The sequence below is a fragment of the Aulonocara sp. 'chitande type north' Nkhata Bay genome, linkage group LG9 (assembly GCF_057382095.1).
Source record: "Aulonocara sp. 'chitande type north' Nkhata Bay isolate Kocher_YH1m ecotype deep benthic linkage group LG9, A_spYH_male_GT1.1, whole genome shotgun sequence".
Lineage (NCBI taxonomy): Eukaryota > Metazoa > Chordata > Actinopteri > Cichliformes > Cichlidae > Aulonocara > Aulonocara sp. 'chitande type north' Nkhata Bay.
The window spans coordinates 14,694,980-14,709,602 of NC_141352.1; the positions used below are offsets into that span (position 1 = coordinate 14,694,980).

The following is a 14,623-nucleotide window of genomic DNA, read 5'->3' on the forward strand; positions in this document are numbered from 1 at the left end:
ATCTGGCCCAAAATCGAATCAGACATGGTCTTGGTGAAAGGGTAAATGACAATAAGCGTTTTTTTCATGAAGAGAAAAAGTGGGGGAAAAAAGGCTGAAATGTGACAAAATATAAAGGAACTGGACTGGAAAGCAAAAGCAGATCTTATGGAGTGATGAACACAAACTTTAAACATCTGGTTGAAATAAATAGTGTCTTCAGCCATCTGTAAAGCACGGTGGAGGCTCTGTTATGATTTTGGGCTGCCTTTCATTTGGTGCTGTTAGGGATCTTGCCAAAACTGATGGACTTGAGTACAGAAAAGTACTGTCACATTTTTATCCACCATGCTAAACCATGTGGAAGACATCCATTTGGCAATAGCTTCATTTTTCTGCATGACGGTGATCACAGACATACTGCCAATGCAGTTAAAGTGCAGTTAAAGCATACCTCAGAGAAAAACACACAATGGTGTCATGGATCATTGAAGCAGCAGAAAAAGAAACAAAAGGCAGCCAACATACAAAGAAGAGCTCTGAATGTCCTTCATGAAGCCTGGAGAACTAATCCGGAAGATTGCCTAAAGACGTCAGAAGAAGGCTTGTCTATGAGAGTTCAGGCTGTGTTGAAGAATAAAGCTGGTCATACCAAATATTGACTTTCGAGCTCGTTAGACTTCTACAAACTCTGTTTTTGCCGGCACTGAATGTAGATTTTGGTTTGCACATGTTTAAATAAATCTATCCACCTGAGAAATAAGGGGTGGTTCATAGTCGGGCGCACTAAATGTCACACACATAATTTCTCCGGCTTGATCGGGAGGGCTGCGATGGAGGCGTGGAACCGTTCTTTGCGTATGAACGTGGGAGGAGTCCACTCTCGGTAAGTCACTCATTTTTTACAAGCTGTTGCATTGCAGCTCCCTTCACTACGCGTGGGTGAAAAGCAGAAGGAAGATGAGAGGGCAGATGGGAACTGAAGCTGTCTAATCGGGAATGAAGGCGCGATGTCCTGTGAGATGTTTGGAGGTTCAACCACATTTACGCACTCAAGAAGAATTGATTTGCAGTGAGGACATTTAAAGAGTCCGGGGATCGGATCTTTGTTTATTGGCTAATAAAAGTTTGCCTCAGAAGTCGTCTTTGTAAATCAGTAGAGATGAGATTAAACTTTTCTACAAGCTGGATTTTCCGCGGCTGGATTACGTGTGTCCTTGTCACCTTTTACGCACAGGTAAAACGCGTTTTCCCCACTATTAATGATAAACATTTACCCCATTAATTAGCTAAGAGGTTGATATCAAATGAGTTGACGGTCACCTTTGAAGCCTGTGGGTCTCTTGTTTACTGCTTCCCTTGGGTTATCGGGGTCCCTTTAAATGAGAAAGTTAATGCAAAAGTGCTGAGATTAACAGTTGTTCAGTTGTTTTAGGCAAAAGATATGTAACCGTAAACCCGAGTATGTGTCAACACACCAGCATTTGCATGAGCTGGTCAGATGAGGGACGAGGGAAATTTGGGGAACAGTGTTTTTTTTTGTTTTTTGTTTTTTACGCACAGACACTGACTAGAAACAGCTGTATTTGGGCCGAAGCCATTTCTCCCCTGCTCTGACCACAGAAAAGCCGCTGGCAACTGGACGTTCTTCTCCCTCCACCAAGTATTCTTTCCACGTCCAAGTTGCTCATCAGGAACCTCATTGGGTCAGCCAGAGGCGAGGTTTAAAAAGGTGGTGCAGGGGCCACAGCAGGATCTCTATTTTGCATATCACAACCAACTTTTACAAACTTTTTTTTTTTGTGGTTTCCTTTTTTTATCGTAGTTCGTAATATACCTAAGAAGCGCATACTAAAAAACCCTATTAAGTAGATTTACAGAGATTAAAAATGACTTAATGTCGCAGCTGATACACTGCCACAGTTAATTTGAAGGGGAGAGTGAATATAGTCGATGGCATGTTGTTGTCCACGCCGTTGTTTAGTCCAACCAGCTAACGCTGTCCAGGTGGAGAAGTTTATGAGATGTGGTTGAAGTGGTGGGACTGTTGGGCACCAGTGATCTATCATTGCTTGTGTGCCTGCATTACCGTAAGCCAGCATTGGCATAACTTTGACTGGAACGCACGCTCTTCTTTCCTGAGGTGTGTTGCAAGAGAAAATGCTTGTGGGGGCATTTTACTTGTCAATGCAGTGATCCAGAGAGGCAATTGCGCACAAGAAATATATAGTTGTTCCTTTCCCCCAAAAAGTCTATGAAATAAGTCAAAGTTTTACCAGCAGCAGTGGCAATAGAAAGCAAACACGTGATACAGACAGTTGTCTGGATAGGAGGGATGGAATATTTTTCAACTACGTTTTAAGGTGACATTGCAAACCCTTGGCTTTGGTTTGTTCTCACCATGGTCTTGCCATTACTGACTCACACTATTCCCAAAGAATTCCCCTTCTTTTTCTTGGTTTGCAACCACTTCATCCAATACATTCCGAGTTCATTTCAAACTGTCTTTGTGACATTGAGCAATGCACAATTGCTTCAAGATGTTCAGAGCTTAAAAGTCAATATATCATGAAGAACTGTGCTTTGTTGGGTTTATTGCTCGCCTGCCCACAAACAAGGCTCCTGAACTTTTTATTTGCCAGATTTTCAAGTCAGTCATGCATTCATCCCTGCTTGTATGCACTCGTGTTGTCCTGTTATCTATTAGCAACATCTTGCTGCCTCTTCCCTGACTTTTTTCATTGAATATTTGACCAGTAATTATTTACCTCTTCAAGTTCCGTCAAGTACCAGATCAGATTTATGACTACCTCCGGTTTAAAAAGCAGTGCACTGCCTATGAGCTCTGGATCAGGTTTCATTAAAGCAATTAGCACATATTCTTTTAACTTTTTGCAGCACCTGCTCTTCCTTGATTTTTGGGTTGTTTCTATTATATGCATTTTTTTTTCTATTCACACATCATTGACTGTCACCAATTTCCACCAATTTAACAGCCGTTCTTTGTGGGGGGGTTTTCTTCTGTTACTTGTAAATGAATTTTTAAGACAACTTAGTCCCTTCTTTTTTCTGTTTTGAAGAATTATAATTAAAGGTATGAGATATCAGGTCTTGATTTATGCAGGTGGCATTAAGGGGATTTGCTTTTATGGCTGTTAAGAAACAAACTAATCACAGGTGCAAACATTATACAAAGATCCAGTTGTTGTGCAATATGCTTTTACAGCATCTTATCGTGAACCAGTAAAATCCCTAGAGGCCTATGAGGTGCAGTGTGCTTCTCTTGGCTTTGAGCCTGTTGCTGCTGTGGCCGTTATGCAAATTCCCTTGTCCGCTGAAAGCTTATGGAATGTGCTCTGCATTTGATAAGGTCACACACGGCGGTGAATGTTTCTGTAAGTTAAACAAAACAGCTCGGAAACCAGCTAGGGGGCAGTTGTGACATGTCGCTGAAGGGCTGGAACTCTTAATACCTCTTTGTTCTTAAGCTTCACCAAGTCCTGCCCGCTCTGTCCATCCATATACTTTCCACTTCCCTACATCTTCTTTTTCAAGCAATTCTATAACTTCATATCTGAGTACATGCAGCACATCAAGTTAGCTCTGAGGTCGGATGTGCTATGTTTACCATTATGTTAACCTATAATCATATAGGGTGGGTCACTTGTTTTTCTTTTGCATCCATTATATATTTAGTAAATCAAAACACATTGTTTCACGTAACTCAGACCCAATGTTTAGATGTGGCGGTAACAAAAACACAATTCCCGGCATTCCTTTGGCTTCCTGTGCGCTCTGGTCCAGCTGTGCATATTAAAAGCCATATCTACCTATCTATCTATACTCAAGCCTTTTAATAGCATGGGAATCTTTCCTACTTCTGTCACTTCTGTCTCCTGCAGCATATGGTGTCCATTAGTGCTGCGGTCTGAGCTATGAGCACTGTGTATGATTATCCCTCTGGTTAGATTATAAAACAAAGATTGGCTGATGTGTGAGTCTGAGTGGAGGTAATTAAAAGCTTGAGAGTGTTCATGCTGCGCTGTCGTGGTCTGAAGTTGGAAAGACTGACACAGTCTAATCAGAGGTGTGAGAAAGAAGACAGGGGAGGATGAGAAGGGTGTGAAAACAGTGTTGAGTCCAGTATTGTATACTTGAACTGCTGGGGTAAGCTCAGGGATTTTTCCATTAAAAATCAAATGAACAAAAAGAAATTGTGAATATGCTTCCCAAAGGAAAACTTCGGGGAAGCTTTTCTGAACCTCTGCAACACCAGCAATTCAATTACAGTACAAATTACAGTATTTAGTAGTAAGGAAGATGAAGCTTAGACTGAATGGCAAAATGTTGGTGGTCAATTCAAGGTCGGAGTCAAAGCAGGCCTATAGGTTTTATTTTTCTACATTTATATATAGACACTGTGGTTTTGGCATCATTTCTGTTATAACAGCCAAACTGTCTAATTCAGCAGTGTGGCCAGGACTTCTCCAGCCCTTCATTTAGAGCGGCTGGAAGGTCAGTACAGTAAGTAACCTTTTCAATAAAGCGTTTATTGTTTGTGAAGAGATGCAAAGATGTTTCATAGTTTGTTTCCATGCTTTCTAACGAGAGCTGTGTTTAGCTGCGTGACATCAGGAAACTTTGCATAGTGGTTTTTTTAGAGCAGAAGGCCTTTAGAAATCTAGTGTAACAACTGCACAAGATTTGTTTTTTGTTTTTTTTATTTTACAGCACAGCACTGATGGCTGGGAAAATATTTGCATGTGATTAATTATTCAAAGTCAGCCAGAATGGATATTGTATGATTCCTGTTACTTCCCTGTTGTGTACTTGTGGACTTTGTTTTTCCTGGTCTGGAGGCTTCAGAGCTGCGCTCAGGTGTTCTGAGAGCATGGAAAGAATTTCTGGGCACGTCTTGAAAATGTTTTTACCATCCTGGTCCTGACTCAAACATTATACCTCTTACTAACTGTTACAAACTTATCTTTTGTCTTCATTAATTACAGAACGCAGATTCCAGACCTCAATGTAAAGAAACACAATACCTAAAAGACTCCAAATGCTGCAACAAGTGTCAACCAGGTAACTAACACACACACACACACACACACACACACACACACACACACACACACACACACACACACACACACACACACATAGAGATAGTGGATGCATATCTGGTTTCCTCTGTGGAGTCAGCATAAAGTAAAAATAGCTTTCCATTCACAAATATTCTAAAGTAAAAGAGGAAGGATGTTTAAAAGCAGATCTTTTTGGCTTAAAGTGGCACAGACATGTGCGTGTGTTTCCACAAATGCGTGAGACACACACACACACACACACACACACACACACACACACACACACTTAAACTGCTAAATATATCAACTGCTTAAAAAGAAGAAGGGAGCTCCAGTTTTATCAGTCTCTCTTTTGTTTTCTTCTATTTAATTAGGCTTTTCTGTGTTATTGTAATTATGTATGCTGGGTTCTTAAATCCTCTGCCTAACACCCACTGTCTCTTCTTTTTGCCACTAGGCTATTATGTGTTTAAAGACTGCACTGATACCGCTCAGACTATATGTCGTAAATGCAGTTACGGAGAATATCAACCCAGCTTGAACAATGCCTATCGCTGTCTTAAGCAGAAGTTTTGTGATGAGAGTGAGTACCTTCATTTATTTATCAATTCCATACATTTAAATCCATTTTTCACTTCTTACTTGTGACAAATACCATTCATTTCAATTCTAAAAAGTTAATCAATTAATTATAAAACGTTTTGCTTATTAATTTGGCAATCTCTGGTTACTTGAATGACAAAGATCAAACAACCTTTCCAAACATACTCTACAGTCACAGCTACACCATAAAAGAATACTCTCCAGTCAACAGTATTTAATTTTATACTCATGTTTTTAATGTTTTAGTTTCTCTTTTGCAACCCCTTTCCCAAAAAATCATGAAGCTGTGTAAACATTAACGAAGTGCAGACCATTTGCCACCGTCCCATTTCTAAAAAGTTGAGATTGAGACGGTTTACTGCCACGTTGGATCGCCTCATCTTTTTAAAACTCCCCATACGTCTTTGGGGACTCGGGGAGCATATTGGTGAAAAAAATCTGAACGTTTTTGCTAAATTCATTCTCAATAAAGTTTTAAGCTGTTCAGCAGTTAAGGTCTTTGTTTGCCTCGTTTAATAATGGGTCAGATATTTTCAGTAGGTCAGATTTTTTCCCCCCATGTCGTTTGGTATTGTCCTGCTGAAATAATGAAGGCCTTCCTCCAAAAAGGGCGAAAACTTTTATCATTCAACTTTAATATGGCCTTTGTAGATATCACCCTCTCCTGTGTCTCCTGACAGTGATGTTTGGAAGTGCTTCTGAGCCCATCCACTGACTCCTTTGTTTTTTGTTTTTTTACAAGCTTGTGTACAGACATCTCCTTGCCCTCCTCTCCGAATGTTTTTTGAAACACAATAAATACATTTTCCACCTTTTCCATACTTTTATACATTATTTGTGTGCTATTTTCAATCAAATAAATGATTTTCACTTCAGTTTTTTGTTTACTCTTTACACAACACCTCCATATTCATACAAACGGGGTTGTGGTAGCCAAGAATGCTCAGATCATGGAATTATTTTTCCTTTGTATTGAGCTGTGGAATGGGAATTTGCATTTAACACACTTAATCATTCACTTCATTTGTACCTTTGTCTTTTTCTTTTAAATCTACAGGATTGGGTTTTATGAGAAATAATGAAAACTCGATAGAAGAGGAGCCATGTCGCTGTGTTGAAGGCTTCCAGTGTTACCCCATCAACTGTGAGTTCTGTGAGAAGATACCCACCTGCCGACCCGGACAGGGACTTGAGACAAAGCATGGTGAGAAAGTCCACAACGCAGAACATCCCCCATTTATAACAAGTCCCTACAAACGAGTTGTAAATCCGAGATTACGATTTGTGTTGTTAATTATAGATCAGAGGAAGGTGTGTGAGCCGTGTCCAAAAGGATTCTTCTCTGATAAGGACGATGACGAACCGTGCAAACCGTGGACAAAGTAAGCGCTTACACACACGTGCACACACGTGTTTTTAGCCTGGAATCTTTTGACATATTGTGAAGGGAAAATGCAGTTGGGCAGCCGTCCCTACCGGCAGCCAGCAGTGGTTATGAGTAATATATTCACCACTTCCTCTGGAACCCTGGCTGGAGCAGACATCAGCTTCCACTGCCAGCCAGACCTGACAGATCATCGGCGATGATGATGACGGTGGAGAGAGAAAGAATTTTGTTTTCCTCTCTATCCATCTGCCTTTCTGGTGTTATCTTTGCAGAACTGCGAGTTGAGCACGTTGGTAGGAAAATGTGGAGTAGAAGGGAGAACTAAAAAAAACGAACTACATTCTCATTGTCTAAATATTCCTCTTCTTCTTCCTCTTTCCCAGTTGCAAGGCTGATGGCAGCAAGGAGATCAAGCAAGGCAGTGCTGAAGCCGATGCAGGGTGTGGACCACGTGAGTTTGGAAAGACACGGACATATACAATGTCATTTTTTTCCATATGACAAAATCGTTTCTGTTAATTGGAGGCTTAAATGTCACACTAAATGTGGAGAGGGAAAAAACAGTAGACTAAAAGCAAGCTCAATAATTGTCTGTCTTACAGGTGACCCGGTCATTCCTATGTCCTTCTGGGTGATGGTTTCAGTCCTGTCAATCATTATCATTCTGTGTCCCCTCATTCTGCTTCTCTTCTGCTACAAGGACAAAATGAAGTTACTCTCTGGTAGGTCGAAATTCTCTATGAACCTTTCTCTTCTGCCTGTACGACTGCTTTAACATACATGTAGACGTTGGCACAAAAACGTGAACTTTCATAAATACTGTGATTTTTTTTTTTCCTGCATTTTTTTCAGTACTTACATCTTGTTGTTTCATTTCTCAGTAAATCTGCGATCCTGTGTCCAGAATCTGAAGAGGACCCGGATACAACAGGTAAGGTGGAATTTCTGTTAGAATAAAAAACCTCAAACAAAACCGAATACATATAGAAACTAAACTTGTTGCAAGCTGTTTCATCTACTTTTTCTATTGTTTGTGACAATTTTTTTTTTCCATTGAAGCAAAGAGCCTGTATATATCTAACATCATCTTACGTGCATACTTGCAATAATTTACAACTCTTCTTTTATCGTTTTCTTCACTCTAGGAGACACTGGCTCCTCTTTACCACAGCGGAGCAGGAGGAGGAATAGGAGGTGGTTCTGGTGCCTCAAAATGCACGCCATGTGAGGTGACCAAACTTATCGACCAAGCACCCTCCAGCCCCACTGACAACCCCTCGTGCACCTTGCCCATCTCTGTTCCTGATGGAAAGGTCTCTCTGCCCTTCATAAAAGAGATGACAGAGGAAGGAGGGACTGAGAGGAAAACACCAATGGAGGATCAGAGCAAAAGATCTGGAGAACCAGAAGAGGTGTCGGAAGAAGAGGTCATGAGCGTGTCCCGGCTTTTGACAGGTTCTTGCATGTGTGTCATTCCTGTCCACGAGCCCCTGGAAGTAGGGGAGAATGAGGACTGTAGCCAGGCTGTCAGCCCTGGAACACCGGGATCGTGTTCATGTGGAGGGCTAGATGGAGAGAGGGATGGAGGTGGAAGTGGGAAAGAGGCTAAAGATGGAAATCTCAAGAAAGTGTCCACGAGTCAGTCGGGTGTCGCACCGCTTGTTTCTCTTTCTCCTCCTCTCCTCCACACCTCCACCGCCGTCCAGTCAACCAGTCCGCTTCCTGAACTCTACCTGCCATTGTCCCAGATGTCGCCGGAGTTCAAATTTCACCTGAAAGAGAGATCGCCAACAAAATGGGAGGGGTTGTACAGACTGATGAGCACAGACTCCACATCAACAGAACATAGCACGACCTCTGCGATGACCTCGGTCACCCCCTTGTTGCCATCCCCATCTGTTGGAGAGCTCTACATGGACAAGCCCCCTGAGGCCACAGCCCCAGAGCAAGACCAGGGAGTTCCCTGTGGGGACAGCAGAGACAACAAGCTCTCATCACAGGAGTCAGAATTGGAGTGCTCACCGGAGAGCCTTCAGAGTCAGCTGGCTGATCCAAATCTTACCTCAGGTACATGAAATTTCAAAAACTGATCATATGAGAAGCCCCAAAAAATGTTAATGATAAGGAAAAAGAGAAGTGATAAGGTACTAGCTCCAAACTAGTGGGGGAGGTAAAATATTAAGTAATAATAGTAACTTAATAGTAATCATCAAGTGTTGACAGGACAGAATTATGGCTTTTAAAATTAATGTACACTTTTGTCTATTATATTATATTATATTATATTATATTATATTATACTATATTATACTATATTATATTATATTATATTATATACTTTTTTTCCCCAAGCAGTTGAGTCGCACAGTCACAAATCTATTTTTACTCCTCTTGGGGTAATGAAAAGCTGATTTGGAGCTGGCTATTTCCTGGCTATTTTTTTGCTGTGACCGCTCAGCAGCGTCAATAAAAACTAAAAACACAGTGGTTGAGCGTTATGGGGATAATGGCTCATTACAAAGTTTGCAGGACCACAGTTGTGTTTGCCAGGTGGATTTCTGTGTTCGCTGTTTGTGTAGGCAGTTGCCATTGTGTTGCCACAGGGTCATACCCATACATGATTGGATACACCACATAGCAGTGTTCTCTTTCCACAGCATAGGTGGGACTAGCCACCAAGAATAACAGAATGAAATTTAGATTGGTTTTAATGGAAAGTTTTACAGTCACGGGGTTGAGCATGCATTGTTCTCACACAGACCTTATGGTTGTGCCAAAGAGAAAAATCTACGGGAAACATTTATTCTCTGTGCCTCGAGCTCCTAGTGGTTATGGTTAGTTATAAAAGCAGTAATATCTGAGCAGTCTGATAGAGACGGTGGTCAGCTCGAGCTCAAACGTTATTAGCCGAACACAGAATAGACAGAGGATTGGTCTCAGCGTAAAAATATGGCGTTTGTGTGATTGTTTCCAAGAAATAGCTTTTATTAAAGCCAGTATTGATAATCTGAGCCTGGATTTTGGCGGGGCCACACAGGGAGCAGGAAAAAGATATGTGTGTGTGTGTGTGTGTGTGTGTGTGATGTGCTAGTGAGCCACCAGAACCGCACTCTTAACAAACACTGCTCTTTGTGTATGTGTGCACCAGTGTCGAGTATGCCATCTACAGTACAAAACTCCTGTTTACCCAGAGTTCCATAGGGTTGCGCAAAGTGACCGCAGCTTTAATTGAACCAAGATGTGCTCAGCTTGAGTAATGCTTTTATAACCTCGCAAACCCAACAAAAACACACACACACCAACTTGTGAAGCCTTTTTTTTTTTTTTTGACTCTCACTGATGACTGGTTACTTTAATTACACATCTGCTGGCTTGAAGTGAACACAGTTCCCCATCATGCAGTAATGAAAATTGTTACAAGGGCTTCCCGCCTATACTATTTAAAGGTTAGGCAAGGTTCAGAGGTTTCCCTTGTCTCACCCACAGTAGCCGTCCCAGTGCACATTAGCTTTATTTATTAGCTACTGACCGGCTCAGGGCAATTTTGGGGCTGCCTTTGTTGAGCGTCAGCTCAATAGGGCTAATGACCCACATTTAGTCTGACAATCAAAGACTTAAGCTGACACCTATCCATGAAAAATTGGCAGATTCTGATAGAGAATATGCACAAGTCAGTTTTACCCCTGTCAGCGCAGTTTTTGGGTATCCAAAAAGATCAACGTGGTACTGAGAGAGGATAAACAGAAGACCCAAGCAGATTCCTCAGAGCATTGTTTTCAGAGCTGTGGTGAAATGGCATATTTTCAAGCTTGCCCTCTCAGACTGGTATTCCGGGAAATGCGATTGGATACTGAAACAGAGACACACACATTTTGAGAGTCTGTGGTAGCGTTTGCCTTTGGCTGCATGTGCTTTTGAGCGCATACGTGTATGTGTAGGTGTGAAAATGCCTGTTAGTGCATTTTCTTACATTTACTGTATGTGTGTGCGTGTGCATATGTGTGAACAGATGGAACATAAGCTGTGAGTCATGGAGGTTTGGCCTCCTCTGTCGCCTGGAAAGTCAGACAGGAGGCTGGAGAAAATAGGAACCAGAGGTTTGATGCGGTGTAATGCGATTTACAAAACAAAACTGTTTATTTCCTAATTCACCTGCTGGTTTAACTCTGTAGGTGAACAATATACAGGCACTGGCACAAAGGGTATTGATGCAAGTTTGTGTTTGGCAGGAAAGCAACTGTAGGATGGAGATTAGACACTGAGATGTTTGTGGATGGAGCGGCACATTTAAAAAAAAAATTGTTCAGTTGAATCCTTAAAACCCCAAAACCTGTGACAAATTGCTTCCCTTTAGTGGTCTTGAGTTTCACTTAGTTAGAAGTGCTGGATACTGACGGAGCTATGTCGAGAAGGATATGATATGGTGGTCTCTGTAGCCGTTGCCTTTTTGTGGTCATCCTGCAAAGTCATTACACCCACTGTCCATTTGTCACATGAGGTTAGCCAACAGTTAGTCCCTTCTTCACTTGTGTCATGAAATAGGGCTCTGGAAGCCTGTTTGTACAGGAAAAATGAAAGTCCTACACAACCCTACAATTATAGCAACACATCTCGTTGAATTTCACAATAGGCTGTTATTGCATCGGCATTTTCTATACCAGTCTGGGGATACAGTGTTTATGATTTTCACGTGAAACTAAAGATTTTCTCAGACATCGTCTATAAATAGCCTCCTAACCATTTACGCCTCCTCTGTGTTACTTTTCTATTTAGGTCAGGTGTCTGGGAACCACAACACCACCTTCATCTCCAGCGGTCAAGTGATGAACTTTAGCGGTGACGTCATTGTTGTCTGCGTCAGCCAGACGTCTCACGGCAGCGACGAGGTGGAGCGGGATGATGGCTTCGGCAACCCTGTCCAGGAAGAAGCCACTGAGACTGCTCCGTTTTTTCAGACCAGCTTGAGATCACAAGGGGACTACATTTCCCACTGTACTTTGCAAGATGAAACACTGCCAGTCCAGGAAGCGATGGAGGAGCAATCACTGGGAAAGTGAAAAGCGGCCGGTGGCTTTGCTTTATGTTTTATGTCACTTCAGAGATCATCGCCATAGTCCGGGTGCCTATGTTATCTTTTGATTACACCAATCAGCCACAACATTAAAACTGCTGTCAGCTGAAATGAATCATGTTGATTATATTGTTACAATGCAATGTTCTGCTGGGAAATCTTGGGTCCTCTTCCATTGACTCATACCACCCACCTAAACATCGTTAAAGATCAGTCACATCCCTCCATGGCAACGGCATCCCCTGACAACAGAATTCTCTCCAACGGGACAGAGTGTCCTGTCACAACAAAAAAACTGCTCGACAACTTGGCATAACACATGGCAGTCCAATCAAACATCTGCTGAGTTAGCAAGAACAAGCCTGATCTGCAGAGGCGCACAGGACCCAAAGGACCCACTGGCCAGACACCACAGGACACCCTCAGTGGGCTCATGTGCATGCACAGCAGAGGTTTTTTTTTTTTTTGGCAGAATGGTGGGTTTAGTGTTATGGCTAAGAGGTGTACATCAAATAAGTTATAGTAATAATGAAAAACAAATGTGTCTTGTCATGTCTGTTTTCCAGATAAAAACAAGGAAAGGATGGTGTAAAGTCATTTTAAAGTGATCAGTCAGATAACTGGGAGATCAGTCTTTTGGGAATCTGACTCTGTGTCTCCACAGTTGTCTTACTAATGAACCATCTATAACCTGGCCTATTTCAGACATTAGTCACTGAATCTTGCCACGGGAATCTATTCCCAGAAAAAAAAAGAAGAAAAGCTGCAGTCCTTTTCAGATGGAAACTCCCTCCATTCCAGACAGTGATGGGGAATTTTGTTGTGAAATGGATGTGGAAGTAGAGTTCATACTGCAGGTGCATAATATTTTTATCGTTGCATTGAACTTACAGCTTGGTCTCGATACAAAGAAGTTACAAAATATTTAATGTCCCACACATTTCTATTGATTACTTGCTTTAGGTAACATCTGTAAGCTCTTAGTTTTTAACTTTTGTAAGTCTGGATGATTTTGATACTTGCGTAACGGAATATCCACCGTGTGGAACATGCGTTTTAGTTGTTGTATCATAGAACTTTGAATATGCAAGCCACAATAAGATCTGGCTGGACAGAATTTTAAACATATCAATGAGTGAATTCTTCTTTCTTGCCTGCAGGATCTGTTTATTTTTTAAGAGACACGTCCAGTTTTGGTACGATGCTTGTTTGTAGACTTTATTTTCTCCCTACTGCAACACAAGTGCAGTTTTTGTCTTCGAAACAAAATGCTATGCATTTGATAAGCTATTCTATTAGTGATTTCTTTTATTCGATTTTAATGCCCAGGCCTTCCGATGCTTGTTAATAATAACGGTTTTGTTTAAAAAAAAAAAAAGGAAAAAAAAGAAAGATTTTACGAGGCAGATTGTTTGTGTGTATTTCAGAAGTTTCAGATGTGATCAGTGTGTGTATATATTTCATCTGTTTCTCAAAGACGAATGAATATGCTGTCAATTGATTTATTGTGTGGATTTTGTGAAGTCGAGTGGTGCCATTAACAGCGAAGCGCACACAGGAGTTTCAATGAACTGTTAATTTATAGCCCTGCCATATGTATGCAGCTTTGCAAAAAACAAACAAACAAAAAATGTACATATAAATCAAATCTATTGCAATGAATTACTGAAAGACTATTTTGATCGAAATTAAATGTTTTGCATCTAATTTTTTTCACGGATGGCTGCCATCCTGCATTCTGTGGTTACTCTTGGTCAACTTTCCTATTTTAGGGGGGGGGAGATTGACAAAACACAACCAAGGCTTCATTTATCTCCACAAGATGATCTATAATCTTTGTGAAGCAATGCTAATTACACATGTGGCAAGGCCTCTGTGCCTTTGTCCCTGTGTTGACAGACAGGCAGCCTTTCATCAGGCCTGGGGATGGCAAGCAGCTGTGAGGAGAAACTAATCTAGCAGTCAGACCAGCTAGCGTCACAGAGAGACCACATGAGAGGAACTGACAGCACTCATTTGGGCCTGGTTTGGGTCAGCAGGAGTATGTTTATATGTGTGTGTGCATGTGTGTAAGAGTGCGTCTTGTCTCAGCTTATTTTATGGTTGTTCGTGAAAACAGGAAGTTATGACTAGCTTTCACATGGTTTACATGAGAACTGGCTGGCTGGCCAACACAGAGCCCGACTGCACATTTAAATGATTTCAGCTTTTTCTTTTCTTTTCATGTGTGAGAGAACAGCCTTTCATTTGACTTATATGTAGGGTAGCAACCACCTTGTGTTGCTATAGTGTGCCTCCTAGTGGTAAGTGCAGGTTAAGATGATAAACAAGACAACAAATCATGGATAAATGTTCATGTTCATGTTTACAGTTTCAGCAACACAAGAAACGAGATGCATCTGTTTGTTGCATTTGTATAGGCATTTCTAAACAGACATACAGACATATTATTGTGTACCACCTTATTTATTTGCTTGCAATTTTAAAAGAGGAATCGAG

At 41.3% G+C, this 14,623-nt stretch overlaps 1 protein-coding gene across 1 annotated transcript; it reads left to right on the forward strand.

The window, feature by feature from the left end:
• The first annotated feature begins 888 nt into the window (after positions 1 to 888).
• Positions 889 to 13,825, forward strand: tnfrsf11a (tumor necrosis factor receptor superfamily, member 11a, NFKB activator). Its single transcript, XM_086306018.1, has 10 exons — positions 889 to 1,216; positions 4,986 to 5,061; positions 5,521 to 5,646; positions 6,724 to 6,870; positions 6,967 to 7,048; positions 7,437 to 7,504; positions 7,656 to 7,775; positions 7,935 to 7,984; positions 8,199 to 9,120; positions 11,827 to 13,825. Exons 1-10 carry the CDS (start codon positions 1,142 to 1,144, stop codon positions 12,108 to 12,110), a joined length of 1,950 nt encoding a protein of 649 aa, XP_086162144.1. The 5' UTR covers positions 889 to 1,141; the 3' UTR covers positions 12,111 to 13,825.
• The last annotated feature ends 798 nt before the right edge of the window (positions 13,826 to 14,623 follow it).

Bases quoted from the DNA above. Each gene is read 5' to 3' on its own strand.
- tnfrsf11a (XM_086306018.1), top strand. From the start codon at position 1,142: ATGAGATTAAACTTTTCTACAAGCTGGATTTTCCGCGGCTGGATTACG. The intron at 6,871-6,966 runs GTGAGAAAGTCC...TGTTAATTATAG, and splicing joins GGGACTTGAGACAAAGCATG to ATCAGAGGAAGGTGTGTGAG. The intron at 7,776-7,934 runs GTAGGTCGAAAT...TTCATTTCTCAG, and splicing joins CAAAATGAAGTTACTCTCTG to TAAATCTGCGATCCTGTGTC.